This window comes from Excalfactoria chinensis, chromosome 12 (genome assembly GCF_039878825.1).
Source record: "Excalfactoria chinensis isolate bCotChi1 chromosome 12, bCotChi1.hap2, whole genome shotgun sequence".
Lineage (NCBI taxonomy): Eukaryota > Metazoa > Chordata > Aves > Galliformes > Phasianidae > Excalfactoria > Excalfactoria chinensis.
The window spans coordinates 16,066,439-16,093,332 of record NC_092836.1 but is presented as its reverse complement, the minus strand read 5'-3'; the positions used below and the strand labels follow the sequence as shown (position 1 = coordinate 16,093,332).

General features: G+C 54.3%; 2 protein-coding genes across 6 annotated transcripts in view; one reads left to right on the top strand and one right to left on the bottom strand.

Moving 5' to 3' along the window:
- The window catches only part of RAD54L2 (RAD54 like 2), a 50,949-nt gene extending 31,008 nt beyond the window's left edge, over positions 1-19,941 (top strand). For 3 of the 4 annotated variants that reach the window (XM_072347020.1, XM_072347019.1, XM_072347021.1), the window contains 20 exons: positions 316-514; positions 1,829-1,968; positions 3,223-3,354; positions 3,897-4,129; positions 4,251-4,433; positions 4,707-4,840; positions 6,166-6,362; positions 7,106-7,448; positions 8,313-8,490; positions 8,973-9,224; positions 9,818-9,936; positions 10,236-10,351; positions 11,110-11,209; positions 11,546-11,751; positions 12,954-13,129; positions 13,799-13,995; positions 14,110-14,306; positions 14,786-14,875; positions 15,422-15,514; positions 15,713-17,221. In XM_072347020.1, the coding sequence (XP_072203121.1) occupies positions 316-514; positions 1,829-1,968; positions 3,223-3,354; positions 3,897-4,129; positions 4,251-4,433; positions 4,707-4,840; positions 6,166-6,362; positions 7,106-7,448; positions 8,313-8,490; positions 8,973-9,224; positions 9,818-9,936; positions 10,236-10,351; positions 11,110-11,209; positions 11,546-11,751; positions 12,954-13,129; positions 13,799-13,995; positions 14,110-14,306; positions 14,786-14,875; positions 15,422-15,514; positions 15,713-16,701 (4,274 nt within the window). In that variant the 3' untranslated portion in view covers positions 16,702-17,221. Of the gene's footprint in view, positions 1-315; positions 515-1,828; positions 1,969-3,222; positions 3,355-3,896; positions 4,130-4,250; positions 4,434-4,706; positions 4,841-6,165; positions 6,363-7,105; positions 7,449-8,312; positions 8,491-8,972; positions 9,225-9,817; positions 9,937-10,235; positions 10,352-11,109; positions 11,210-11,545; positions 11,752-12,953; positions 13,130-13,798; positions 13,996-14,109; positions 14,307-14,785; positions 14,876-15,421; positions 15,515-15,712; positions 17,222-18,319 lie in introns of those variants that run through there. The other variant, XM_072347023.1, reaches the window with a different exon arrangement.
- A 188-nt stretch (positions 19,942-20,129) lies between these two features.
- Positions 20,130-26,894, bottom strand: LOC140257611 (semaphorin-3D-like). 2 transcript variants are annotated; one of them, XM_072347024.1, is made up of 18 exons: positions 26,789-26,894; positions 24,888-25,241; positions 23,678-23,838; positions 23,531-23,593; positions 23,298-23,417; positions 23,118-23,220; positions 22,893-23,021; positions 22,670-22,815; positions 22,266-22,380; positions 22,122-22,191; positions 21,900-22,044; positions 21,603-21,825; positions 21,430-21,512; positions 21,317-21,358; positions 21,050-21,207; positions 20,891-20,955; positions 20,685-20,815; positions 20,130-20,617 (listed from the first exon to the last, which is right to left on the bottom strand). In XM_072347024.1, exons 2-18 carry the CDS (start codon positions 24,988-24,990, stop codon positions 20,249-20,251), a joined length of 2,226 nt encoding a protein of 741 aa, XP_072203125.1. In that variant the 5' UTR covers positions 24,991-25,241; positions 26,789-26,894; the 3' UTR covers positions 20,130-20,248. The 2 variants fall into 2 exon arrangements, with proteins under 2 accessions (XP_072203125.1, XP_072203126.1); XM_072347025.1 differs by lacking the exon at positions 26,789-26,894 and adding an exon at positions 25,421-25,516.

The following is a 26,894-nucleotide window of genomic DNA, read 5'->3' as shown; positions in this document are numbered from 1 at the left end:
AATGGGAGCTCATCTGATCGCTGTAGGAAAATGGGCCCTTGGGTCAGCAAGTGGTCTGCATGGACTGAAATAATCTTACCCTGTTTTTTGTAAGGACACTTTAGGGCTGTGCTGAGTAGGTTAGTTATGGCTTTTACTGGAAACAGAGCCTTCAGCATACAATTTCTTAACGCTCTGGGTGGCACTGCTAGGAAAGACTCCAAATTTGACACAAGTGGGTTCCCATGGCTGAAATCCTGATGTAAAATCCTCTTGTAAAAACCAAGTGATGGCCTGGCACTGCTGTTCTCATGTCGTTACCTCTTGTCTCTGCAGACCAACCCCAGGAAGCTGTGTTCAGCAGTGACCATGTTGAGCACACAGAGGATGGAGAATGGCAGCGCTCTACTTCAACTACCTCATCGCAGAGTGAGCGGGCAGAGCGACTCTTGCAGAACCAGCACAAGAGCCTGGCCTCTGAGGACACCAAAAAGAAGAGGGCTCAGAAACCGTCTCACATGCGGAGAAACATAAGGTGAGCATCAACAGGACAAGAAGAAGTAGAGTCCTGTATGTTACCATATCGTGTCATAGAATGGCCTGGGTTGCAAAGGACCACAGTGCTCATCCAGTTCCAACCCCCTGCTGTGTGCAGGGTCACCAACCAGCAGCCCAGGCTGCCCAGAGCCACATCCAGCCTGGCCTTGAATGCCTGCAGGGATGGGGCATCCACAGCCTCCTTGGGCAACCTGTTCCAGTGCGTCACCACCCTCTGGGTGAAAAACTTCCTCCTAATATCAAACCTAAACCTTCCCTGTCTCACTTTAAAACCCTTCCCCCTTGTCCCGTTGCTATCCACCCTCATAAACAGCCATTCCCTCTCCTGTTTATATGCTCCCTTCAAGTACTGGAAGGCCACAATGAGGTCTCCCCAGAGCCTTCCCTTCTTCCAAGCTAAACAAGCCCAGTTCCCTCAACCTTTCCTGATAGGAGAGGTGCTGCAGCCTGCTGATCACCTTAGTGGCCTCCTCTGGACTCCTATGGGTAAAGAGGGAGTCTGGACTTTTCTTTCTAAGCTACGCTTTTCCACTGTTGGCAAAGCAGATGGCTTTTCTTTTCCAAAGCCTTTGGATTTCAACAGTGGGAGTAGCGTGTTTTCTGTCTGGAGTGCTGCATATGGGTGCAGATTTATTTGGTATTTCAGAAGAGTGAATATCTAGTTATGGAATGGATTGCAAAAGTCGGCCATTCAAACCTTCATTTCCAGGGCTGCAAATCAGAAACTGAGAGTGGAACTGAAAAGAGGGAAGGTGACTTGCAGAAGTATGGCAATTACGTGGAAAAATAAGTGGCTTTGAGAGCAGCCTTTGGAACAGTGGTGTTAAAGCCCTGAGGGGTCCTACTTCCTGAAAACAGTGAAGCAGATGAAAATCAGGATGATGACTTTTTGTGGGGGAACTGATGCCTTTTTTTCCTCATATATCTTTGCGCTACTTTTTGCCTTTTCTATTTATAAACTGGATGGCAATAAATAACATTCTTTCAAATAGAGCTGCTCTCTGGTAACCCAGCTTAAGTGTATTCTTACCCACTCGTGTTTTTTCCTCCTTGTTACTTGGCTTCTTTCAGACTTACCCTTGAGTGATATTATCGTTGCCTGCGGTTGGGAAGCACAGTCTTGAAAGAGCTGTAGCACCGACTGTAACTTTTGGCTGTGATGTTTGTAGTCACTGTAGCTGACACACGACTTGGAGCTTGTGGTCTGTTAAGCCAGCTGGACAGCTGTTAGGGTTTTTGTGGAAGAAACTGAGTGTAACCAGGCTGTGTTTTTCCTTTTGCTTGTGTGTAGAAAGCTATTGCGTGAGGACCAACTAGAGGCCGTGACAAAGGCAGCCCAGCAGGAAGAGTTGGAGAGAAGGAAGCGGCTAGAGCAGCAACGGAAGGATTACCCAGCCACTATCCCAACCGTATCCCCCGAGTTTCTTCCTGGTAAGCAGTGGGAGATGCCACCTGAAGCAGGAGTTTTAAGGATAGGCATTTCATTCAACTTCTAAGCTAGTTCTGAAGCATGTGCTGAAGGTATTTTGGTCGGTTAACTGCATGTAAGCAGGGCACTGGAGCAGGTCTCTCTTGTCTTTCCAACTGCTATGGGAGCGTAAACAAACTGACTTGACAGAAAAGCCGTGTCCTTGGTCCAGAGCATGTCTGTTTTGTGAGTAGTTTAATAATGCCTGGATCTGGTACTGGGACAGCCAGTTAATACACTGGGTGTACGTATGTTCTTGTAGCCTTATCCTTTCTTGTGTGTTTCAACAAGCAGCAAAATAACAGGCAGTATAAATGGTAAAGTAGCCTTTACTCGCAGTGGGAGAGACCTCAGTTACTGGAAGATAACCCTGTGTCAGGATGCAGTTCAGCGATATGTCATCTTGCATCATCTTCTAACCTGGATCATTGAAGTGATTGTATAGCACAGCCCCTCAGACTGCTGTGTGAGGGCAGAGGAGTGCAGCTGGGAAGCGTGTCAGGGGACTGGGAGTTCTGGGGTTGGCTTTACCCCTTGGGAGAATGTATTATGTCTCTGAAGTTCAAGAGTTTAAAATGTTTTGCATTAGAAAAGGAGGAACAGGAGCTTCAAACACTTTAATTGCTGAGGAATAGGTTGCAGCCCCAGATGAATATAGTTGCTTACTGAGTCATTGCAGCAGTTCTTATCTTGCCCTGTTGAACTCTCCTCTCTCCCCACGTGGGAATACTTAAACATACAAACAAATGGTCTCAATTATCAAAAGTTGTTTATGATGTGTAGGCTGTAATTATTACAGTGTCTCTACTAACAAAGGGTGGTTTTCCTGCCTTCAGCAGTTGGTATTTCTCTGCTGGATGAAGGATAGAATTGGAATGAAGAAAAATGAAATGCTTTTATTTCTGAGACAAAAAAAGAAAGAAAGAAAAAAGGGGGGAAGGGAGAGACTTCAGCATGTGTATGGTCAGTGTGCCCCAGGCAGGGCATGCAGTGAAGAGCATGCCATGAGCAATGGGTTATTGTTTAGGCATACTGAGAAAGAAGGCGACTGTGACCCAGGAAGCTGAGTCATAGCAGTATTTTAGACAGTGAGAGTCTGTTATGGAAAATTCCAGAGCTAAGTTATTGGAGCAAAAATGGAAGGAAATACTGTCTGGTTTCTGAACAGTTTTGTCTCCTTCCCTGTTATTATGAATTACTTATTGTCGTGTTTGTAGAGGACATCATTTTCAGAGCAGCAGAGGCTACCCAGCTCCCCCCTCAGGTCCTTGCTGAGGAAGTGATCTGCCTGGACAGTACCAGCAGTGGCAGTGAAGATGATACTAAAGGAAAAAATAGCATTAAGGATGGTAAGTGGACAACAGTCTCACCCTTGTCTTCTCACAACAGTGCCATTTATTCAGCCACAAACCTCCTGTGTTCCTCTAGTCGGGTGTTCCAGTAGGGAATTACTTTGCATTTTTGTAGGTCTGTTGGTTTCCAATTATATGGCGGATTTTTGCCTTTGGGTCCTAAATTGACACTTCTAACCTGGCCCATCAGGCACTCTTACAATCTTGTGTTTATTTCTGCTCTATAAATACACTTTGTTTTGCTCAGTGAAGGAGAATGTAAAACGCATAGAGGAACTACGTCATATTCTGCATGGCCCATCTCAAATGAGTGTGCTCTGAAACAATGGGAAACACAGGGAAGCCCTAGTATTTATATGCTGGCCTGAGGGGCCTCCTGTAGGCCTTTGACCTTCCTGCTTGCTCAGAGTAGGTCACTGGGCCAGGGTAGCATTGCAAAACGTGGTGGCCTTATTTTCCCAGATGAGTTTTTTTCCATGTGTGATTAACACTGACGTCACGTTAACCTTTGCCCTTATTCTCTCCTGTTCTGTTTACAGAAGTGATTGAGCTGAGTTCGGGAGAGGATGATGCCCTCCAAATTGTGGACAGCAGTGACTCTGGCAATGAAGGGGAGGAAGATGGCAGTGAAGAGAGCAGCGGCTCTCATGTGAATGATGCCTTAAATCAGTCAGATGCTCTGGGGCAAGTCATTGTCAACATCAACCATCCACCAAATGAGGAAGACATTTTCCTGGCTCCCCAGCTTGCACATGCAGTAAAACCTCATCAGGTAGGCTCTGTCAGGCTTGGAAGTGCAAGAAATTCAGCCAGACCTGCTCTTTTTCAAAATGAAATCGTGTTTATAAACAAACTAACCAGTCCCAATTCAGTTTTTCTGCTTCTCTCTCTAGATTGGTGGGATCCGATTCCTGTATGACAACTTGGTCGAGTCCTTGGAGAGATTTAAAACCAGCAGTGGGTTTGGGTGTATTTTAGCACATAGCATGGGCCTGGGCAAGACCATACAGGTCATCTCTTTCTTGGATGTACTTTTTCGGCACACGGAGGCCAAGACTGTTCTTGCCATTGTACCTGTAAGTGGTCCTTGTGAAGAGCTTAATGATCACCTTCCTTGCTCTGCTTCTCTCTTTGTGTAGAGATTGATTGGTTTCCCGTCTCACATTATGCTCTGTCATATCCTTGCTGCTCTTTTACCCAGTTTCTTCCCCGTGTCCCTGAGTATGCATGTTATAGTCTGCTGCTGCTGTCCAGGCACTGCTCAGGGATGTTCCATGCTCTCATCTCTGCTGTTAAAATCCTGAGCAACTCAGCTGGGTTCTCAGTCCTTCCATGGCTGACTTTTTCAGGTGAATACGCTCCAAAACTGGCTAGCAGAATTTAACATGTGGCTCCCAGCACCTGAAAACCTTCCTGCTGATTATAACTCCAAAGAGGTCCAGCCTCGAACCTTCAAAGTCCACATCCTGAATGATGAACACAAGTAGGTGCCTGTAAAAGCCCTTTTGAACTGTTAGACTGTCCTGAGGAACTGTTAAAAGAATTACTGTTGCAGACTGCTACGTTTGGGCTAATTCTGTGCTGTCAGCTCCCAGATCCTTCCCACTCTACTCTTCTTGTTTAACGCTGTTTTGAGGGGAGGATTTGGGTAATTGGGAGGGATTTACGGTATCTTTTGTGCAGTGTTTGTATCTTGTACTTTCTTCTCACTCTGCTTACTCATCCTTCTTTTCTTCCTTCCATGCTGAGATCAGAAACTCAGTTGCCAAAGATAAGAGCTAATTCGGCAGGGAGGAACAGAGATGCTGTGGTTTATTTCTGGCTGCACCTTGCTGGCTCTGTCAGAGTCCTGGGACTTGTGAGACGTGTGCCCCTTGTACCACGCATCTCCTGTATTTAAAATGTTTGCGTTTTTGCCCTGAGAATTTTCACGCACCTAAGGATTCCTCTACCCAACACTGTGACTCTCTGTGAATTGTGTTGTCCTTGAGGGATTCTGGCAATTGATGCAAAGAATCCTTTTCCAGAAAGGAGCAATAGCACTTACAGCCTGCTCTAGAGTCTATTTTTGGCCTGTGGATCTCTCCTTCTATCTGAGGCACTTGTCTTGCATGTATCAGGACAGTGTAGGGATCTTTGGGAGCTCTCATCTCAATACCTGTGTTTGTACACTCACGTGTTTTGGTCCTCACCTCCTGAGTGCAGTGTGCTTTGAAGCTGCTGCTACTGCTCCAGCCGTGTATTTACTATTGGATGAGTTTCTGCGGGCTCTGGGGAGGTTGGGTGAGGACTGTGCCTGTATATAAACCAGTTCTAAGCTGGGTAGCAGGGAGGTGGAAGGACACTGGCATTGAAAGAGACAAAGAGGGGTAAACGTAATAAAAGGTCACAGCCATGTGCATTAGCACCTGATTGGCTTTTGCAGAGGCCCTCTTCTCAGCAGCTCTTTTAGAAGGATGCTCTCAACTTTGATATGCTTTTGTACATGACTGGCTTCTGCAGCCCAGTTCCTGGAAGGACTTTTCAATCTCAGCCCATTACCTGTGGCACGCTAAAAAGCCTTTTTTTATATCCTATATACCAGATCACCTCTTCAACAAAAAAACCCCAAGATTGAATAAGTGAATAAAATGCCACCACCAAGAAAAAAACCACTGCCACAGCAACTTCTTTATATTCCTCTGCCAGGTGTGATGCTAGAAAGTACTTTAACTGAGCAAGTCTTCTCAGCAGGCTCCAATCCAATGATTCAAGCTGAAACTGGAGAGAATGCTTACAGATTGTTTTGTTTGTTGGCTTGTTTTACAGGACAACAGCTGCACGTGCAAAGGTGGTGAATGACTGGGTGATGGAGGGCGGTGTGCTGCTGATGGGATATGAGATGTACCGCCTCCTTTCACTGAAGAAGTCCTTTGCCACTGGAAGGAAGAAGAAAACAAAGAAGCAAACTGGCCCCGTCATTATTGACTTGGATGAAGAAGACCGGCAGCAAGAGCTTCTGAAAGGTGGGAAGCTGGTTGTCAGGAGAGAGTGTGTGTTCCCATTGTCCAGCTGGCTACCAGCTCTGACAGCACAGGGAAACAACCTACACACTGCTTATTTCTGGGAGCTAATAGTGTGAATAATAGTCAGTCCTAGCCATTGGCAGTAGTTACTTTGCTCGTTGTAGGCCAGACAAGTCAGGATGCTGTTGTCATGGTGGATGTATTTGTGATCACCTGCTTCCTGCCTGTAATCCAAGAGCTGTTAAGTCCCTTCACTACATTTGGCTAGAAGCCACAGCCCTCAGTATCAGAACAAGACTAGAGTGTGGTGCTCTCTTCTGGCATCCCTGATACGATCAGGCTTTGCTGGGCATGATTGCATCTTTGGAGACAGTGCACTGTTCAGCTCTGGGTGAGTCTCTCATTCCTTGCAGTGGCTGCAAGTAAGAGTGGAAGACAGTACCCTGAGCTTGGAGATATCTTTGTGTGAACTTTGCCAGTCGTATATGACCCAAGACACCCAACTTGATGCGATGCAGTCCATTTGAGCAGTAGTCATGGGACAGCCATGTTTGGTCATGACCTCATCATGCTAAATGGGAGCTGGTGTTACTTCCTGAGTCAGCCTTGTTCTGGGCCAGCCATGAATATCACTTGTCTTTCAGAGCTACACCTCCTTTTCCTTTTGCGAAGCAGGTGACTGTGTAAAGCCAGAACTTCACCATGCTTGTCTTAGACTAATGCTTGATGTTCCTTGTCCTCAGGGATTGAGAAAGCTTTGTCTCGCCCTGGCCCAGATGTGGTTATTTGTGATGAGGGGCACCGCATCAAGAACTGCCATGCCAGCACCTCGCAGGCCCTGAAGAACATCCGCTCCCGGCGGCGGGTGGTGCTGACCGGCTACCCGCTCCAGAACAACCTCATTGAGTACTGGTGCATGGTAGACTTTGTCCGACCTGACTTCCTAGGCTCACGGCAGGAATTCAGCAACATGTTTGAACGCCCCATCCTGAACGGGCAATGTATTGACAGCACCCCTCAGGATGTGCGTCTCATGAGGTATCGCAGCCACGTCCTGCATAGCCTGCTGGAGGGCTTTGTGCAGCGGTGAGTCCACGGGGAGCTGCCAGCAGTCTGGTCTGTACAGCCAGCTCCTTCACCCCAAGCCAGCCTGCTTTATTGCTGAGCTTATGCAGTACAACTCATTGTGCTGACTTCTTGGGCTTGAGTTTTATCCTGTGGGGGGGGACCAGTCTCTGTGGGGGGACCTTAAACATATAGGGAAAACCAGAGATGTTCTTAAATCAGCAGCTCTGTATTTCTCTCAGAACCTCTGTCAAATGCAGGGTGGGTTTTTTGGCTGTTCTGCCTTGGGGGTGGAAGTAAAATTTAGTTTGTGTTGGTACTGAGCACAAGTGTAATGGAGAACAGCATGTCTAACTGTACAGACTGACCTCAAGTTTATTTTGATGTCTTAATGGTTAATTTGGATGTGCAGCCTTTGATATCCTTTATATGAGGATCTGAAAGTGTTTCATGAACAATCAGTTACAAAAAGGTGATGGTGCCTCTGCCACCCTGGAGACAAATTGGCTTTGTTTCTTGGTCAAGGGTTCGGAGGTGTTGGATCAGTGATTTGGATGGAGTGTCTTAGTCATTGGCAGAGCTAAAAAGAAGCCTTAGATCTTAATTCTGTTTTTCAACTGCCAAGAAAAAAAAACCCACAAGACTTCCATCACTCTCGTAACACTGTGACCCGTGCTGGAAAATTGTAACGTTTGAGATCTCTGTAATTGTGCTTGCTGTTAGGATTTGGCTGCAGGGAGAGTATCTCATGAGTGTCATGCATTAGAGAAGCATGCAGCCAGGTGGGCAGGAAGTCAAGATCTTGCCCTACAGGCAACTGCAGAGAGACCAGATTGGGAAATCCCCTTCCTTCTTTTTATCTCTCTTTCTTTATCACCTCCACAGGCGGGGGCACAATGTGCTGAAGGTTCAGCTCCCCTCTAAGGAAGAACATGTCATTTTGGTACGTCTGTCGAAGATCCAGCGGGCCCTTTATACGGAGTTCATGAACCGGTTCCGAGATGCAGGCAACAGCGGCTGGCTGGGACTGAACCCACTCAAAGCTTTCTGTGTCTGCTGTAAGGTAAGTTTTGACTGGAGTTGCAATTATACATACATATATATATATATATCTGCAGGGGAAAGGCAAGAATTGTGTTCAGATCTGGGTAAGAAACCTACAGCTGTCAGCTGAACCAGTACTGGGCTGACACCATGAGCGGTCACCTGCCTCAGTGCAAACAGCTTCCTCTGTGCTGTGTGAGAGTCAGAGTGGCATTCTGTTTTGTTCTGAGAGAAAGATCTGGCAGCTTTGCAGTCAGGAGAGCCTTGGTTGAGACAGCTTGTACATTGCGTCGTGACTGAATCGTGTTTTCTATTTTTGCTGCCTTAATGCAGTCAGACTGGCTATCCCTTCAGTACTGTACAGTTCCATGTGGGAATGGTGATGAGATTATCGAAGTATTAATTTTATCCTTTGAGTAACTCTGGGGGATTTCAGTTCTCAAACACTGAGAGGGAGCAGAGCAGCACGGGCCTAACCATTGTCTTTTCTAACCCCTTCAGATCTGGAACCATCCAGATGTGTTGTATGAAGCTCTGCAAAAGGAGAACTTAGCAAATGAGCAGGACTTGGATGTGGACGACCTTGGCACAGCAAGCACCAATTCCCGCTGCCAGCCTCAAGGAGTTAAAGTCAAAACAGAGAGTAATGCTTTGCCATCACCAGTTGGAGAAGCCACTAACAGCAAGTTCCTCCAGAGCGTTGGCTTCAACCCCTTTCAGGAGAGGGCAAATCAGGTTGTTACTTATGAGTGGGTGAGTACCACTGCTGGAAAACTCTGCATCTGGCAAGTTGCAGTACACGTAGACCAGACACTTAAAGGCTGTACCTGTTTTCACTAGGGCAGTTTTTCTGAGGCAGAGCAAAGAAAAAGACTGTTTGAAAGCTAGGCATTTATCATCCATTTTCTCTCACAGAGAGTCTTGATCAGCATGTCTGCATGGCATTGGGTGAGAGTTTTGTCACACTTGTGTGACTGGAGTGCAGGAAACACACATAATACCATTGTTTTCATCTGACCGAGAAGGCTGTGGACTTAGTTATTCTAAAAAGATGTCAGGCTGAAATTTAGTGTAGATAAGATGGGGATAAATCTAGTAGGATGCAGAGGAGAGATCTAGTGATAAGAGCAGAATCATGAGAAGTTAGGAGGATGCTCATTCATCCATCCTCCATTTGGAGCTTCTGGAATGGGAGGCAGCAGCAGTGGTTGGAAAAAGCATTGTCAGCTGGGCTGACCGGATGAATATATCCTCTCTGAAACTATTTAGTTCAATAATCCATACTCAAGGTGAGCTAAACAGGGCATCACCAACTCCACCTGTAATAGTCTCCCATTTCTTGATAGGCCAAAGACATCTTGTGTGATTACCAGACAGGAGTCTTGGAAAACTCACCCAAAATGGTGTTACTGTTCCACCTAGTTGAGGAGAGCGTGAAGCTTGGAGACAAGATCTTGGTCTTCAGGTAAGCAAAGTATCAATGGCTGGATCCTACAGTTGCTAAATGCTCAAGTTGTTAAGCGCCTTCTGGTGCTAGCAGGTTGTTACATGGGCTGCATAGCAGTTCCTCTTGTTCTCCTTTGTTGTATTAGATTCTTTGTATTTTTTTTCTTTCAAGCATTTTATGCTTCTGCCAATATGTATTCTATGAGCAAGAGGTGGGCTGCAGCAGGCACCATCAATGTTAGGGTCACAGGGGAAGAGTTCTGATGTTCCACTTCTGCTGCTGAGGCTTTCTCCTGAACAGAATCCTTGTTTTTTCAGCCAGAGCCTGTCCACTCTGTCTGTCATCGAAGAGTTTTTGGCAAAGAGACCAATGCCAAATCCTCCAGGCTCAGACGGAGGAGTTCACAACTGGGTCCGAAATATCAGCTATTACAGTAGGTGCAACCAAACCTCCTCTCCTTTGGTGTGATGCTGTTGGATCTTTTGTGATGGGCTAATTCCTGAATGTCTTCCACCACCATCCTGTAGTATTCTCTGACTCTGTAAATGCTCTTCTGAAGCAATCTTCTGAAGAAGTCTTTTTCAGACCGTTCTTGAGCAGTTGCTTGGGAAGGCAGCGTCGCTTCAATTACTTGCTGATAGTTTCTCAGTCTTCTTTTAGACATCTTAGTCACAGATGTCTGGCATCTGAAGTATCTCAGAGCTGCTAGAAGCAAGCTGCTGCACAGGAGCAGGGACTTGACAGCCCCTCTGCACTCCTTTAGGCCAGTGTTCTCTGTGCCCTGATCCAGTCCATGAGGTTTTGCCAAAGGCTTTCACAATTTCTTTTCTCTTGGTTCCCTGAGCTTCCAGCCCATGTGAGGCTGTTTTTCCTGCTGCTCTCACTTGCCTAATACAAAGCCTTAATGTGCTAGGTGTGTTGCAGCACGCTCAGTCTTGGCCTTGCCAAACTTGAGTAATGTTTTGGTTGATCTTTCAGTTGAACAAAACCCAGACTGGCTTGTTGCATTGCACCTGCCTGGCTGGGCAAATTAGAGGTACGGAGTGGTTCAGTTATGGTCCAGGAGTGCATGAAGGTATTGTATTGGTTAGAAACCAGAGCCAGAGCTGAGCAGTTGGAAAGCAAATTTGTTCCATTGGGATTCCCCCAGATATGCAGTGCTTTTAAATGTGTCTTTAATTTCCTTCTTAGGGCTGGATGGCAGCACCTCTGCCTCAGAAAGGGAACGACTGATTAACCAGTTCAATGATCCGAGCAACACTTCTGTTTGGCTCTTCCTTCTGTCCACACGGTAAGCTGGCTGGAGCAGAAGGACATGGTGGAGGACTTGCACTGCTCCTCTGTATGCGTGTGGGTTTCCAGTCTTAGCTTCCTTTGTAACCTGCTCTCAAGAATTTATGGGACGATAGTACCATCTCCTTCTGTATTCCCTAGAGTTGTAAAACTGTAGCCCTGTTCTTCTGCAAACTGTTGATAACAGTCTTGGAAACCAGATAGAGGGTTGAAGTTGCCTGTAAAACTGTAGGAAGATTCCCGTGGACACATCGTGGCTGTGGTGGCTGCCCCTGTCTAGAAGCTTTGAATATTGGCCAAGGCAGCTATTAGAAATTTTGCCTTTCATTTCCAGTGCTGGCTGTTTGGGTGTCAACCTCATTGGTGCGAACAGAGTGGTGGTGTTTGATGCTTCTTGGAACCCATGCCACGACGCCCAGGCTGTGTGCCGAGTGTACCGCTACGGGCAGAAGAAGCCGTGCCACATTTACAGATTGGTGTCTGATTACACCCTGGAGAAGAAGATCTATGACCGTCAGATCTCCAAGCAGGGCATGTCAGGTAGGCATGGACACGACACTGTTCTTGGCTGTTCCTCCTTTTGGCTCCTCCATGTCTCGTTTCTGTGTTTTTGGAGCTTTTTATTTTAAAGGTTGAAAACCAAACAGCCAAAGAAGTTGGCAGAAGGATGTTTTCTAAAGCAAAGTTTGATGTTTGAGTCAGCAGTGACATGAGACCCTGCATGAAAATCAGGACAGAGCAGTGAGAGTTGTAGAGCCAGCATCCCACAGCAGAACTGTGCGGTGCCATTTACACTCCTTGTTACTTTCTTGGTCATAGAAGAGACTTGGAGCTTGAGGGCTGCTGATCCCCCTCCCCACGTGCCTGGGCATTATTTTTTGAGTAGCTCTGTACCTCTGACTTCTCTGGCAGCAAGAGAGCAAAAAATAGCAAAATAAAAGTACATACTGATATTTTGGACTGATAGAAATTACTCAGGAGCCAAGAATAACAAATTCATTCGCGTTCTAACCTGCCCTCATACCAAAAGTTCCTTTCATGCTGGTTTGTGCCAGCTGTCGAGCTGCTCTTGTAGTGTATGCAGCTGAGGGCTGTAGTGACCCAAAGAGAGTTCTGCTGCCTGTGCTCTGCTTTGTCTCATCTCTGCTCCAGAGGCAGCAGCTCAGTGTGATCAGCTCAGTGTGCTGCCTTGCCCTTGAGGCACAGTCTCCCAGTAGCTGGCCTGGCTCTCAGGAGAGTCCTGAGTATGGATGTTTTCTCTACATCTTCCCTTTGCTCCACGTGCAGGAGGAAACGTCCAAGCAAAACTTTCAGGCTCTTGCAGTGGAGGGACCGTGGCTGCTTTTCTCAGCTTTCAGCTCGAGACTTCTGTGGTTTTCAGCACCTGGTTGAGCCTTTTTGGTGGCGTTTTGGAGGGCCAAGTATTGACATTGCCACCTTTATGTCCTTGACCTTGTCTGTTTTCAACCTTAGGATGTGGAGGTTGTGAGGTGGGACACCATTTACATTTAGTTTCACGTTCCCGCATGCCTGCATTGCATTGCTGTGCAATTTAGAGGATAAGACATTTGTCAGTGTGACTTGGTCAAACAGGCTCATCTCCCGACACGATGTCTTGACATTTACACAAGGCTTCTGAGGAACATTCAGGTTGCAAAGAGGGAGCTCTGTAAGGACAGGAGTGCAGAAAGGGGAGTAGTGTCCATCTCTTCTCAGCTCACACTGTTCCCTCCCTCTTCCAGATCGGGTGGTGGATGACCTGAACCCGGTGCTGAACTTCACCCGACGGGAGGTGGAGAATCTGCTGCATTTTGTGGAAGAGGAATCCGACCTTGCTCAGCTCTCCCTCAATCCAAGCAAGATGAAGGAGTCGGTTCTACAGTTAGCCTGTCTCAAGTATCCTCACCTCATCACCAAGGTATAAGACCAACCTGCTGCTTTTCTAGTAGAGCACTGTGTGATTAAGAGGGGGTCTGTTGGGGCCTGGCTGTGTGATGGGGATGTGGTGGCAAGAAGAACACATCAGTATGCTGGTGAGAATAGATAAAAATTCCTCCAGAGAGAGTCCTAAAAGACCTGCCCTTTGGGGCAGTATCTTCTACACATTTTGAGCCACTTCTATCCTGGACATGACTGGGGGCAGGTGATAGGGCACCTCTTATTTTGACCAGGAAGGAGTCAGTGGCACATCCCAACTTGCTGCCAGCTCTCTTTCTGAGGTGATTTTAAAGCAATGTAGGGGAAAGCCAGCACTTGGCTCTGCTGGGGAGAGCCATGCTGGTAGGATGGTGCTGCAGAGCGGACCTGTGGCCAGGTGTTGGGCTCTGGTTATGAGACATCTCAGCAGGCTCTGTGCTTGTACTCTTGGCCTGGCAGACATGATAGCTTAGCTGGCTCTCAGTCAGTCTTCAGGCTGTGCCTTGGTTGCTTCTGCAGTGTGTCCCCAGATGTGCTATGCTCTGACCAGCTCTGCTTCTGCTCCCCTCGTCCCTCTTGCTGGGATGGGGACAGGGTGGCTGCCATGAGGGGTATGTTGGTTCCCTCTTGCGGTGAGTTGGTGACAAAAGCTCTTTGCTTGGGGCTGCAGGAGCCTTTTCAACATGAATCACTGCTGATTGACCGGAAGGAGCACAAGCTGACCAAGGCAGAGAAGAAAGCAGCCAAGAAGAGCTATGAGGAGGAAAAGCGAGCATCCGTCCCCTACACTCGGCCGTCCTACGCACAATATTACCCAGCCAGTGACCAGAGCCTGACGAGCATCCCTGCCTTCAGCCAGAGGAACTGGTAAGTGTCGGCATCTTTCCCTTCTTCCTGTGTTGTAGATGAGAAATGAAGGCACAGAGGACATTTAGCACTGTCGGTGAGGGCACTGCACTTTCCTCTCTCCTCTCTCACTAGGCGACCAGCCCTCAAAGGCGAGGACAAGCCAGTGGCAAGTGTCCGCCCAGTTCAGTCCACTCCCATTCCTATGATGCCTCGGCATGTCCCCTTGGGCAGTGCAGGATCAGCCTCAAGTTCCAACCCTGCTGTCAACTTCCCCATCAATTATCTGCAGCGAGCCGGTGTCCTTGTGCAGAAGATTGTCACAACCACAGGTGAGTTGCTGCTGCTCACAGGCGGTTGAGTTGTGATGACCACAGTGAGTTGAGGAGCAAGATGAGCTGCTGATGCCCACACGAGCTGTGGGTAAACAGATGTCTCAGATGTCTCAGATGTGCTCTACATTTGAGCAGTTCCCCAGTATGTGGAGGACTTTGCTTGCAGGTGCCTAAAGGGCAAATGCTTGGTGGGTTACTGGGATTGAACTGTGAGAGACCAGTGAATACTGCTTCCAGACAGGAGTCATCAGCTGTCTTTGCTGGGACAGGGGAAATGCTGTGCCAGAGCAGCAGGGCTTTGCTTCCTTGAAGCCTGTGCTGCCTCCTGTACTGCTCAGAAATACACTTGGGGCTTGCTTCTGGCTCAGCACAGAGAGGAAGCAATAGCATTGCAAACGGAAGGGTTTGTTCTCCTCTCCCAGCTGCGAATGGCACACGGTTTCACAGGCATTGTTTGTTTCTTCCTCCACTCCCAGATATTGTGATTCCGGGTACAAACACATCCACTGATGTACAGGCAAGAATCAGTGCTGGAGAGAGCATCCACATCATCCGAGGGACGAAAGGTAAGGCCCTCTGCCTTGGGAAGATCTCTGGGTGGGGACTTGGCCAATGCTAATTAGCAAAGAGGATGGAAAGGCATCAGTCAGGCAAGGGGAGGAGATCTGGACTTCATAGTGGCTCTGTTGCAGCCCATGGTGTGCTCTTGCAGCTGACGCTTCAGGACTATTGCAGCTATGACTGCGTCTGCCTCTGAGAGGAGCTGCTGGATGTTGTTGCTGAGTGTCTCGTTTTCACAGCACCCACTGCATGTACTGGGGCAGCCAAACACTTTTCCCAGTGTTCCCAGAGCAAACTTAGCATCCTGAGTATGAGGTTCCACATTTCCCACTGGGAGTGGATGAGCTCCAACCCAGGAACACTGAAGAGGAGAATATGAGGAGTGAGGAAGAGACCAGAAGGCCCCCCACTGATCACCCTGTTTGTTCTGTGGGCCTGGCCTTCTGCAGCACTGCTGTTGTGTTCCTGCCCGGGCAGCCTCTCTGCTCAGAGGTTGGAGTCCTCAGCTGAGACCAGGAGCTGTGAATGAAGCTGTTCTCCCTCTGTTTCAGGGACGTACATCCGGACCAGTGATGGGCGGATTTTTGCTATCCGGACCACTGGGAAGCCAAAGGGCAATGAAGACCGTCGGGCAGCTGCCTCAGGTAGGGCTTGTGAGCGCTCTGCAGGGCTTGCTTGTCTGCTTCCATGCCCGAGTGTCTGGGGTGTGCCGTTCCCTGGCTGCCTTGCGTTCAGAGCTCGCCCCACAGCCTCCCCACAATATCCTCACCTTTTCTCCCTCTCAGCTCCCAGCTTCCTCTCCAAGGCTGTCTTTCTCACCTCCTCCACCTCCTTGTTTGCAGGCTCCCAGAGCTCTTCGCTGGAGTCCACAAGCAACGGCAGACACAGTGCCTCATCCCCGCAGCTTCCCAGCGCGGAGGAGCTCACTCGGCCCATATCCCCCGACAGCCCCGAAATCATCAGCGAGCTGCAGCAGTACGCGGAGGCGGCGGCAGCCCGGGAGTCCCGGCACAGCTCCCCCAGCACCACCACAGCACAAGGCCACCCGTCCCGCACGGACAGCACGCCCGGCGTAGCGGCTCGAGGAGCTGAGCAGCGCGCGGGGATTCACTGCGTGGCTGCCTCCGTGTCTTCAGCCCTGCCAGCCTCTGGCCAGCACGTGGATGCCCACTCGGTGTTGGACTTACGGGGCAACAAGCGCAAGTCGAGCTCGCCGTCGACTCCGGAGGAGCAAACCCGCAGGCAGCAGAAGAAGCGCCAGCTGCCGTCGTCCGTGCAGCCGTACGAACACGGGTACCCCGTCTCCGGTGGGTTCGCCATGCCTCCTGTCTCTTTAAACCACAACCTAACCCATCCATTTGCCTCCCAGCCAGGAAACTCCTTGTACATGGGCGCTGGCTCCTCTTACTACCAGCTGCCCAATTTACTCCCAGACCCTCATCTGGTGTTCCCTGTGACTACTGACCCTCTGCTGACAGCCGGCACCGCCAGCTCTTCTGCTGCTACCTCAGCCACCGCCAGCGTCCCCTCATTCATGCTAAACCCTTCTCTGACGGGGGTGCTGCCCAGTTACTCGCTTCCCTTCACTCAGTCCCTCCTGCCCGAGCCCAGGATGTTCGCTCCTTTCCCAGCCCCCGTCCTGCCTAGCAGCCTTCCCAGGAGCATGGCATCCGCCTACCCTGGCTACGTGTCCCCTCACTCGGGCTACCCGGCCGGGGGCTTCCTCCGCTCCCAGGTGCCTCAGTTTGAACCCCAGGAGGTCCCAGAGGTGGGATGCAGCTCTAATGACGAGGACAAAGACGACGATGTTATAGAGATCACAGGGAAATAACGGGCCCGGCTCCCACTCGGTCTCAGCTCCGCCGGGAGGCGAAAGTTGCAGGACCTCTGTGGGAGTCAGGATGTCCCCCCCCCCCATTCCCAGGCCACAGCAGTGGGGTGGAGAAGGATGCAAAGGGTGTGGCGTGGGCTTGGTTTTCTTCTTTTCGTTCTATTCTGTCGTATGGTTTCTTTGTTTTTTTTTAAGCCGTCGAGGATCTGAACTGTACCGAGGGCTGGGAGCTGGGTGGGGGGGCGTAGGATGGACCTGAAGGCCGGGGGAGCACGAGGCAGGGCCGGAGGGAAGCGGCGATGCAAACCATAGGAGTGCCTCCCTCCCTCCCACGCCCTGTCTGTCTGTCTGTCTCTGTTCTGTCTTGTCCGAAGGGGAGGCTCGGTGCCCATCGCTGCCCTTCTCAGCCCGGAGGTGCGGTGCTGGCGGGCGCTCTCCCTCTCACACGAACTGCCTTATCCGTGAGCTTCCCTCCCCAGGGGAGGTGGGGGCCAGGGGGAGGCTCCAGCGGAGGTCGGGGTTTGGGGGTGGGGGGGCAGGGAGGGTGGGGAAGCGTTTTTACCGGGGAGGGGAGTTTATGGGGATGGGGGAGGGAGATTTTACGTCGTGTGTGTTGTAGGGGGAGGGATTGATGTAAAGAAAAAATGAACAACAACAAAAAACCGACACAAAATCACCCCACAAACGATCTGTTGTCCTTTTCAAATTCACTTCTAAGCCACGGGAGGGCTCCGGGCCCTTCTGGGGCAGCCAACCGAGGTAGGTCCATCCCACTGTGCCCACTGTGTGGCAGTGGCAGGGGGTCCCAGTGCCCCCCCCACCCAACCCTGCAGACCACAGGCTGGGTGGGCTGAGCCCCAGGCAGGGCAGGGGGCTGCACCCGGCTGGAAGCTCTGCGACGGGAGCCGCTTCCCCCCGCCCCGCACAGAATCTCTACCTTAATTTATTACATGAAGGCGTCGTATTTATTGCTTGGGGGAATCTTTCTATTTCTAAATTAATTTCTGCGTGAACGCAAAAGGAATCCGTGAAGCTCTGACCTCCATCACGCCGTGGATGCTTGTGGGGCTGTGTGGCAGGGGGAGCAGCTGAAGCATAGGACAAGTTGGCTGTGGTCTCATAGCTTCCCCTCATCACACCGCATCCCACGGGGGCTGCGGAGCAGCTGGGTGGGCACGGAGCCCCCCGGTGCTCTCAGGGCAGGTGGAGGAGCCGCTGTGCTCCGTCCCGGTGAGAAGGCTGGATGGGAGGAAGGAGAGGCAGCTCTGCAGGGCTCGGGTGAGCCCTGGGGGCTCTCGGAGCAGATAATGCCTGTTTGGTGCTGGCTGGGAGCAGGCAGGGCAGGGCAGGATGCGCTGCCATCCTCCATCAGGGCTGCGCGCGACGGAGACGTGGCATGGAAACAATAAAAGAACTGTTCCGGGGCTTTCCTAGTGTCCTTCTCTGTTCAATGGCCGTTGTCTGTCAAACATAACCACGCCGCTCGTAGAAGCCTTAGATCGACAGTTTAGCTATGCAAATTATTTTAATTATTATTATTAATTATTATTAATTATTATTATTATTCTTTTTTTAAGACAAACATTAAAATAGTGCTTTCTTCTTTAACATATCCTAGGAGTTGAAAACCGAGGGGTTCTGAGCAAACTGCTGGACAACTTGTCTTTGGATGCACCATGGAAATAAAAATCAAACCCCCCCACAAAAGTAACAAAGCAAATTAACTGATGGTGTTCATGCAAGTTCCTCCAAAGCCGTGACAGTGCTGCCTTGTGAGTCGTGCCCTCCCGTGCTCTGTGTGTCCTCCTGCGCACAGCCCTGTGCCGCTGCCCGCCGTGTCCCTGTGGTTGCTGGTGGATTTGGGGATGGGTCGTAGCAACGGGTGGTCCCGGTGGGGAGAGTGGGAGAGGAGTGGCAGCCGAGCCCCCCCAACCCCTCGCCCCCTGCAGCTGGGCTTCCTCTGGGACCCCGCACTTGAGATGTGTCCCCGCTGGGCCGTGTGCCACTGCAGGTGGTGGCATTTGGGACAGCTCTGTGGGCGGCCTCCCTGCAGCTCTCCAGGTGCCTGCCCTGGTCCCAGGCACCCTTTGGGCACAACGGGGTCCCCCCTTGAAGAGGGTCCGTGTCCCCACACCCATCAGAGCCCGGCCCAAGGGGTGGCCATCACTGCTGGGCAGCGCCTGCCCATCCCCTCCCTCCTCCTCCCAGCACCACGGGGTTTTGCAGGCTGGTCCTGAGTGGAGGGACCTCTGTGAGCCCTGCAGCCCCTCTCCCAGGGATCCCCACCCTACACCCCTCCCTCAACGTGTGGTTCTGCTGCAGGGCTCCTGTCCCAGCCCTGAGCCTGGAGCGCTGCTTTCCCACCTGGTTCAGTGCTCTCTTTATTTCTGCTGCTGACTTTCTGTCTCCCACCCACCAGTGGGAGCGGTGGGGCTGGGGGTGACGCTGGGGACAGCCCTGCAGGGCTCTGCCCGGCTTCTTAGAGACCCTAAGGAAGAACTGGGGGGCGATGGGGTGATGTCCCAGGGCCGGGGTGGGCTCTGCGGGGTGCCGGGGGGGTGGCTGCAGATGCACACACACAGCAGGGGGTTCCGGCGAGCAGGGGGGTGTTCACTAGAAATGATGATGTGTTTTGGCTGAGCGACAAACAGCTGAGCACCACCAGAACATCGCTCTCACTTGAGGGGTCAAAAGAGGCAAAGGGCAGCAACGCCTTCGCAGCTGGTGTTGCTCGCCACACTTGGGTGAATTGTGTTCGTGCAGGGGAGGAACTGGGGGAGGGCTGGGGAGTGTTGGTCACAAGGGGACGCAATGTGATGCTGTGGGGACGGTGGCTCCTGGCAGCCGTGCAGGATGAGCTCCCTTTGCTGGGTCAATGGCACCGGCTCAGCACCGGAGCTCACGGCGCAGCCACGGGCACACGGAGCCTGACTGAATCCATCCACGAGTCTCACTTTGGTTTTCCTGTTGTTTTGGGGTTATTCTTTCGGTTTTTAACTCCCGCCTTCGTTTGTGGCTGGTCTTTTGTGGTTGGAAGGAGGAGCACCCAGCAGGGCGGGTGGGTCGGTGCCCCACGCATGATCTCGTGCTTCCTTCTGCTCTCTGTCCAACGGGCTGTGCTTGCCTGAGCTCCCGGAGCAGAGACTTGGAACAATCTGTTGTTTATATGATGTATTTATTTTTACTTGTGTTTCATGTCATTTTTTTTTGTTTTTAATAATAAATTGTAAGTTGGTATAACTGCCCGCTGTCTCTCTGGAGTCCATAACAGCGATGTGGGCTGGGATGGGAGAGGTGGGCACCTCCAGGATGGTGCTGGGGGTGGGTGTTGCGCCCACCGCGGGTCCAGGTGCTGCCAAGTGCTGGGAGCCATGTGCAAGAATGGTTGCTTTCCATTCTCAGCCTCTTGTCTTCCTTATTGCTGCGAAGAACAGGCCAGGGAAGAATGGGAATCAACTCCTCAGGGCACGCAGGCTTTGTGTCCAGGAGCCAAGGCGTGCAGTCCCAGCACAGTCTGAGGTAGTTGTATTGGGGAGGCTCTGTGCCCCTACAGCCTGCGGGGCTGCCGGCGCACACGGCTGCTCTTGCTCTCGGGCGCGCGGTGCTGCCACTTCTGCTGCCAGACCTTCTGCCGCTGCCGCTCGCGGAGGCGCATTGCGGTGCAGTAGGATTCCAGGCTGCTGCTGCTCAGTGCCCCCAGCGCCCGCGGGTCCGTCCAGGAGCTCTCGGCTCCTTTACTGCGGCGAAGCGGCGGCTCCGTGGCCTGGTGCTGGATGACGTGCAGGCTGTATCGTGTGAGGGGCCGGGAGAAGGAGCGCTCCACTGCCTGGCACTCGTAGGTGCCGGCGTCCTCCCGGCCCAGCTGGCGGATCAGCAGCCCCTGCTCCAGCACCGCCACGCGCCCATCGCTCCTCACCTGGGTACGGGCACAGTCAGGCTCTGCTGTCCCCCTCGCCATCACCCCATCCCCACCACACTCATACCTCGCTCAGTCCCGGCCCCTCTCCACGCTGTGCCAGCCACCGCACTGCTGTCTGCGGGGAGCGCGCCCGGCACTCCAGGAATGTGGAGTTCTTCTCCACACCAAACACGGGCCACTCCACGGCCGCCATCCCTGCATGGGAATGGGATGGGGTCAGCCCCAGCATTGTGCGCCCCGCTGCCCACCCATCCCAGTACTGGCGCTCACCCTCTGCTGTGTCCTGGCACTGGCTGAGCACATCAGCCTTCAGCACGTCCTGGCAGCGGGCACGTCTGTGGGACAGCGGATGGGGCTGCGCTGGCACCTCTTTCCAGCCCAGGGCCGCCCCATGCAGGGAACGTGAGGTGACCTCGTGGCGTTGCTCACCGCTTCTCCGTGAGCAGCAGAGGGGTGCAGGCACTGCCATCCCACGTGCAGTAGGGGTCTCTGGCCAGGCAGCAGTCCATGCAGGTCTGCCCGTAGAGCTCACAGCGGGACAGGGAGAGCTGCAGCAGCCCCTGCGTGCTGCTCACCAGCAGCTCCTGCTGCTCAGGTACACCACAGTGATCAGTGGGACGGGGCCTTGGTACACCTGGGGGGTGAGAGGCCGGGGCCAGACGCCCTGTGCCTTGGGGTAGAAGCATGAGGACTCACCCGCTTCGGTGACAGCTTCATGTCCAGGATGGGTGAAGGCACCTGGAGGGCAAAAGGAGGCACTGAGGCCTTGCTGGGCACAGGGCAGTCGCTCCCAGTGGGTGCCTCCATACCTCGGTGATGCTGATCTCCTCCAGACTCACAGCCTCAGCACCCGCCTCACCAGGCAGCCCCACCTTCAGCACCTTCCCATCATCTGCCGACACAGAGAGGAGTTGTGGGGGTCTGACAGTGTGCACTCACCCTTTGCCTGGCTCCGTTCCCCTGCGCCGTGCCGAGCCCCCACCTGTGCCAAGGAAGAGCACGTCGTAGTGCCGACCCTCAGCCTCCAGTCGATGCACCAGCAGCTGCCGCAGCCGGTAGGGAACGTTGGCACGGAGCAGGACGGGCCGGCGGCCCAGCGGGCGGATGGGCTCCCACATCAGCTGGTGGGAGCGCACGAAGCTGATCACCTCGTCGGGAAAGTCCTTGGTGGAGCGCAGCAGCGGGTCGTACGTCTCACTGGGGCACTGCGGGGAGCACCAAGGGATGCGGCACGGCCGGGACGGACCCTCCTGCTGCCACCTACCGCCCGCATCCGTACCGTGCCAGGGCGGGGATAGGGGACGCGGCCCTTGTACTGCATCCAGCGGTGCTCGAAGCCCTCCTTGTGCGCGAAGGGGCCGCTGAAAGCTGCCCTGACTGCAGCCATGGAGTAGACGCAGACGGCGGAGCCGCTGAACACAGCGCTGCGGGGCGGCTGTCAGTGTAGCGGGGTGAGAGCTGGGGAGGCTCACGGACGCTCCGTGCACGGGGATGGGCTCACCTGGATGCCGTGAAGAGGCCGAAGATGAGGGGGCTCTGGGGGTCTCGTGTGCGGAGGAGGAAAACGTCCTCTGCAGAGAGAAGAGAGAGGAGTGGCTGGGTGCTGGGTGCGGGGCGGCAGCAGCCCCAGGTGAGAGGCACTCACCCAGCTGGTCGAAGTGCGTCTGCGTGCCCTGGGGGCCGGGGATGGAGCACAGCAGCCGGGCCTTGAGGAAAGTGCTCCAGCGGTTGATGAGGCCACGCTTCCCTCCGACATCGTTCTGCTGGGCACTGAGTGCTACACGAACCTGCCCGGCCTGGCATCCACCCACCCAGCCCAGCACCAACACCGGCACACGGCAGCAGCCCCAGCCCCAACCCCTGCGCTGCCCAGGGATGGGGATGAGCTCACGGCTCCGCACAGAGCACCGGCAGAGGTGGGGGGCCGTGCTCCCACTCCCAGGGGATCTGGGGATTGCAGAGACCTCAGGAGACCACCAAGTCCAGCCCCGCAGCAGGGATGGGGACTGCAGCTGGGGAAGCCAAACGCCCAGCTGGCTGCACACTCACCTTGCAGACCCGGGCCACCCTGGCGTGGATGAGCCGCCGCTCCCACTGCCCGCCCTCCAGCGCCGTCTCACGGAAGAAGACGTAGACTTTGTCGTCGTGTGGGTTGTGGGTGTCGGGGATGGCGAAGGCACCGATGAACGTGGGCTCTGTGAGCGGCAGCACGGCATTGCCCCACGCCCGCAGCTCCCCACGGAGCCACCAGCCGGGCCCGGAGCCCACATACCGTGCAGCCAGTGGTCCTGGTGCTGCTCCGTACGGATGTAGCCCCGCTCAGCCCCGCCGACCTCGGTGCGGAAGAAGGCGGCGCTGCTGCCCATGAAATCGCTGGAGGTGCCCGAGTACAGCTGCCCATCTGCGGGGCAGTGCGGCCGTGGAGCGGCCGTGGAGCAGCCGGGAGCCGCCACAGACCCCCCCCACACACACACCACCCCCGGTACTCCGCTCTTACCGACCAGCAGCGCAGCAAAGGGCTGACGGGGGCTGTATGGGCACCGTCCTCGCCCCGACTGCAGGGAGTGGCTCAGCAGCCGCATCACGGGGACCCCGGGACCCTGCAGGGCACGAGGGAGGAGGGTCAGTCTGCGGCGGGGCTGCGCTGAGACCGGGAGCTGCCATGGGGAGTCCCTACCTGTCCATGGGCTCCCAGCTGCACAAAGGCACAGACGGGCTGATAGGCGCCGGTCCCGCAGGCCAACACGTGGCTGCTGTTGTAGGGCTGGAGGAGGCGGATGAAGTTGGCGCACTCGGTCTGCTCCGAGGGGGGGGGGAGATGAATGTTAGCGGTGGGCACAACCACGGCGCTGGGGCTCAGCAGCTCTCAGTGCCCAGAAGCCACAAGTTGAACTTCCCGGTCCCACTCACCTCCACGTCCTTGCCCGTCAGCAGGCAGTGCTCCACCTGCGCCCTGGGTGCCGGCCAGGAGATCTGCAAGCACACAGCCGGGTGCTGATGGGGATGCGGTGCCGGATGCCGGCGCTGCCCGGTTCACACCCGCTGCCCCACTCTGACCTTCTCGGGCTCCCTGCCCGGCTGCTCCAGGTGCAGCAGGACGATGTGGTTCTTGGCTCCCGCCATCAGCCAGGCCCTGTCCTCATCCAGCAGCAGCGCCTGGGAGCCCGGTACGTCCCCTGGGGCCAGCAGCCACCGGGAGCTGTTGGACTTCAGCAGCTCTGAAAGCACAAGGAGGGAGGAAGGGAGGCCATGAGGGGACCCCGCTGACGTGAACCCAAGCACGTGAGTGGGAGCAAAGCACCGGGGATCCGGATGGGCACACGGCCACGATAAGTGCATGGGACGTGGGCACCGGTGCGTCTGCAGCAGCTGGGAGGAAGAGACCTGACGTAGTGCAGGGGAAGGAGCAGCACTGCACGGGGCCGGGCAGGGGCTGCCATGAGCTTCCACTGAGTGAATGGGGTGAGCAGCTGGATTCCTGTCCCTGCTTTTGCTGTGCAATGGGTGAGACACATCCTCTCCTTTGTGCCATTATCTCCCAAGGACAGGGTGTTTTTCCTGAGCCTCAGCATCCTCGGTGCGGGCTGACCCGGCTTCCCGAGGTCACCGCCTGCCCCACAGCACATCCCACAGCCCAGGGGGGCTCCGCACCTCCATCCCCTCACTGGCTGGGCAAAGGCTCACCCTGCGGCCCCACACCGTGCAGCACTGCTGCAGGATCACAGGGACTGTGCCGGTGTGACCCACAGCCACCTCTCGCTGTGCCCGTCCTTCCTGCTCTCCCACGGCATCGCTGCTCTCATTTCCTTCTGTCAGCTGCTCACGTCTTCCCTCACCCCCCAACTCCAAGCTCCCTCTGTCTCCCACGCTGAGCCCCGACGTGAGGCTCTCAAAGGCCTTTTTTATTTGATATTTGTTTCTTTTTTTTCCCCTTAGGGTTTTCCAAACCAACTTCTGGAGCTGTTGTGTCCTTGAACCTGCCGCCCCTCGCTGTCCGTGAGTCACATCCCGTGCCATTGTTCCATTGTCCCCCAGCCCTCCCGATGCTGGGAGCTTCCTCTGCTGCCTCTGCCCATGACTGCGGGGACAGCCTGCGGCCCCACGGATCCCCCACCCCACAGAACCACATCCAGGGGAGGGGGAACACCTCGGATGGGGTTGTGGGTGCGTGCAGGAGATGGGACAGAAGTTGGTGGGGCCGTGGCCACGTGTGGGGGTGTCACAGCCCCGCGCCAAACACCCCGCGCTCCCACCCCCAGCCCCTCACCTCTGTATGTGACACGGAGCCGCGGGGTTTGCTGTCTCCACGTCCCGGCGCTGGGTGGCCACAGCAGCAGCACGCAGAGCAGGGCTGCAGCCAGCGGGGCCATCGCTGCGGGCACGAGGCTTCCGCCCGAAGGGGTGACGATGCTCCGCGATGCGCTCGGCCACAGCTGCAACCTGCGTGACCCCAGCGTGGGCCGGGGCGGCAGCGGGGGGTGGCACCGAGCCGCAGACACGCCGCTTCTCCTGGAGGCTCCTTGCAGGCGGGGTGAGACGGAGCGCCCTCGGATGGAAACAGCTGCGGGCGATGAATCCAGGGCTAAGCTAAACACTGCCGACAGCTTCAAATAATCAACTCCTGCGAGAGGGGATGAAGAGGGGCTGCTGCCGAGGGATGTTGGCAGCACTTGCTGCCGTGCCACAAACAGGGCAGGAGCCCAAACGCCCGCGGGGGGAAGGGAGCTGGAAGAGCTCCGTCCCCGGGGTTAGAGGGGGGCCGAGCCCGCAGCCACCCCCGCCATGTGCCGCCCCACAGACCCCGATTGTCTCTTGGCTAATCCTGAGCCCCGCGGGCTGCGCTTCTTGGGTTACAGCGGGGCCGGCAGCTGGGGGAGAGATGGGGATGGGGCTGCGGGATGCGGCAAAGCCGGGCAGCAGTGAGGGCAGGTGGCGATGGGGCACCACGCCGTGTCCCGTAGGTCTATCATCCCGTGGCTCAGCCCACGTCACCGTGCCCTGCCTGTGCCACACGTGCCCGTGGCTGCATCATTACATTGGGCGGCTCCAGGCGCACCGCCCGTGCCTTTGTTCCCCAGGGACCGTGTGATGGATGCCCCACAGCTGCTCCATCAGGCAGCGGCAGCTGTCGTCCCTGTCCTGCTGACCCTGAGCCTCTGGAAGGGATGGATGGATGTTCACAGAGCTGGATCCCAAAAGCAGGCTGTGCTGTGCCGTGCCAAGCCCTTGGGACCACGGGCTGCACACAGCCAGCAGCCCCAAAGAGTGAGGTCCCCTCAGCCTGGAGGTCTCAGGGGGCACAGCCACATTCCCAGCACCATCCACACCCCGGTGCGGCGTGTGGGCCGAACCCAGCCCTCATCCCCTGTCCACCACATGGCTGACACCTGATACGGCCTCTCCTCCTCCATTCTCAGAGCTGGCTGAGCTGTGTGAAGGCTAAGATGTGAGCGGGGCTCCTGGGTGGGATGGGGCCCTCAGGCACCCCCAGGCCAGACCTCAGACCAAGGCATTATGCAGCCCCCCGTGGCTCCTAAAGCACAGTTCCCTCGTTCCCAGCCCCTGTCCCCTTAGTGCTGCACTGCACAGGAGCATCGCCCAGCACGTGGCTTCAAACCACGCCTGGGGACCGGGGCAACAGTTCACATCATTGGGGTTTCCTGTTTAATTCTCGAGCAGAGGATGTGGAGCGATGGAGCCCTGCTTTGCATCCTCGTGGAATTCAGTGAGATTAGATTAGGGATGAATTCTTCCCATATTTCCTTATAGTGTTGATATTTCTGCTTTCAAACCAGCCTCCTTATCTCTGCCTCGTAAACCCTCGGGGCGTTTATTTCTCTGTCACATTCAATGCCCTCAGCTCTGCAGGATAGATCTACACACTGCAGCAAGGCACACATTGCTGTGTGTCACAGCACCCTGAGCATCACACCGACCTGTCCCAGCACATCAACCACCCCACTACTCCCATTCTGGGCTCACCAGCCACTCCAGTGCCCTCATCCTGGTCTCACCAGCCATCCCAGTGCCCTGTCCCAGCACACCAACCCTCCCAGCACCTCCACCCTGAGCACACCAGCCATTTAAGTGCCCCCACTGTGGGTCCACCAACCACTCCAGTGTCCCGTCCCGGCGCACCAACCCCGAACCCGACGGCACGAAGCTCACTCAGAGGTGGGACGCAGGAAGGCACAGAGCTCACGCAGCCCGACCCGGAGCTCTCACTCGCAGCGGGACCGTCCAGCACCCAACGGAGCTCTGCGGTTCCGGGACG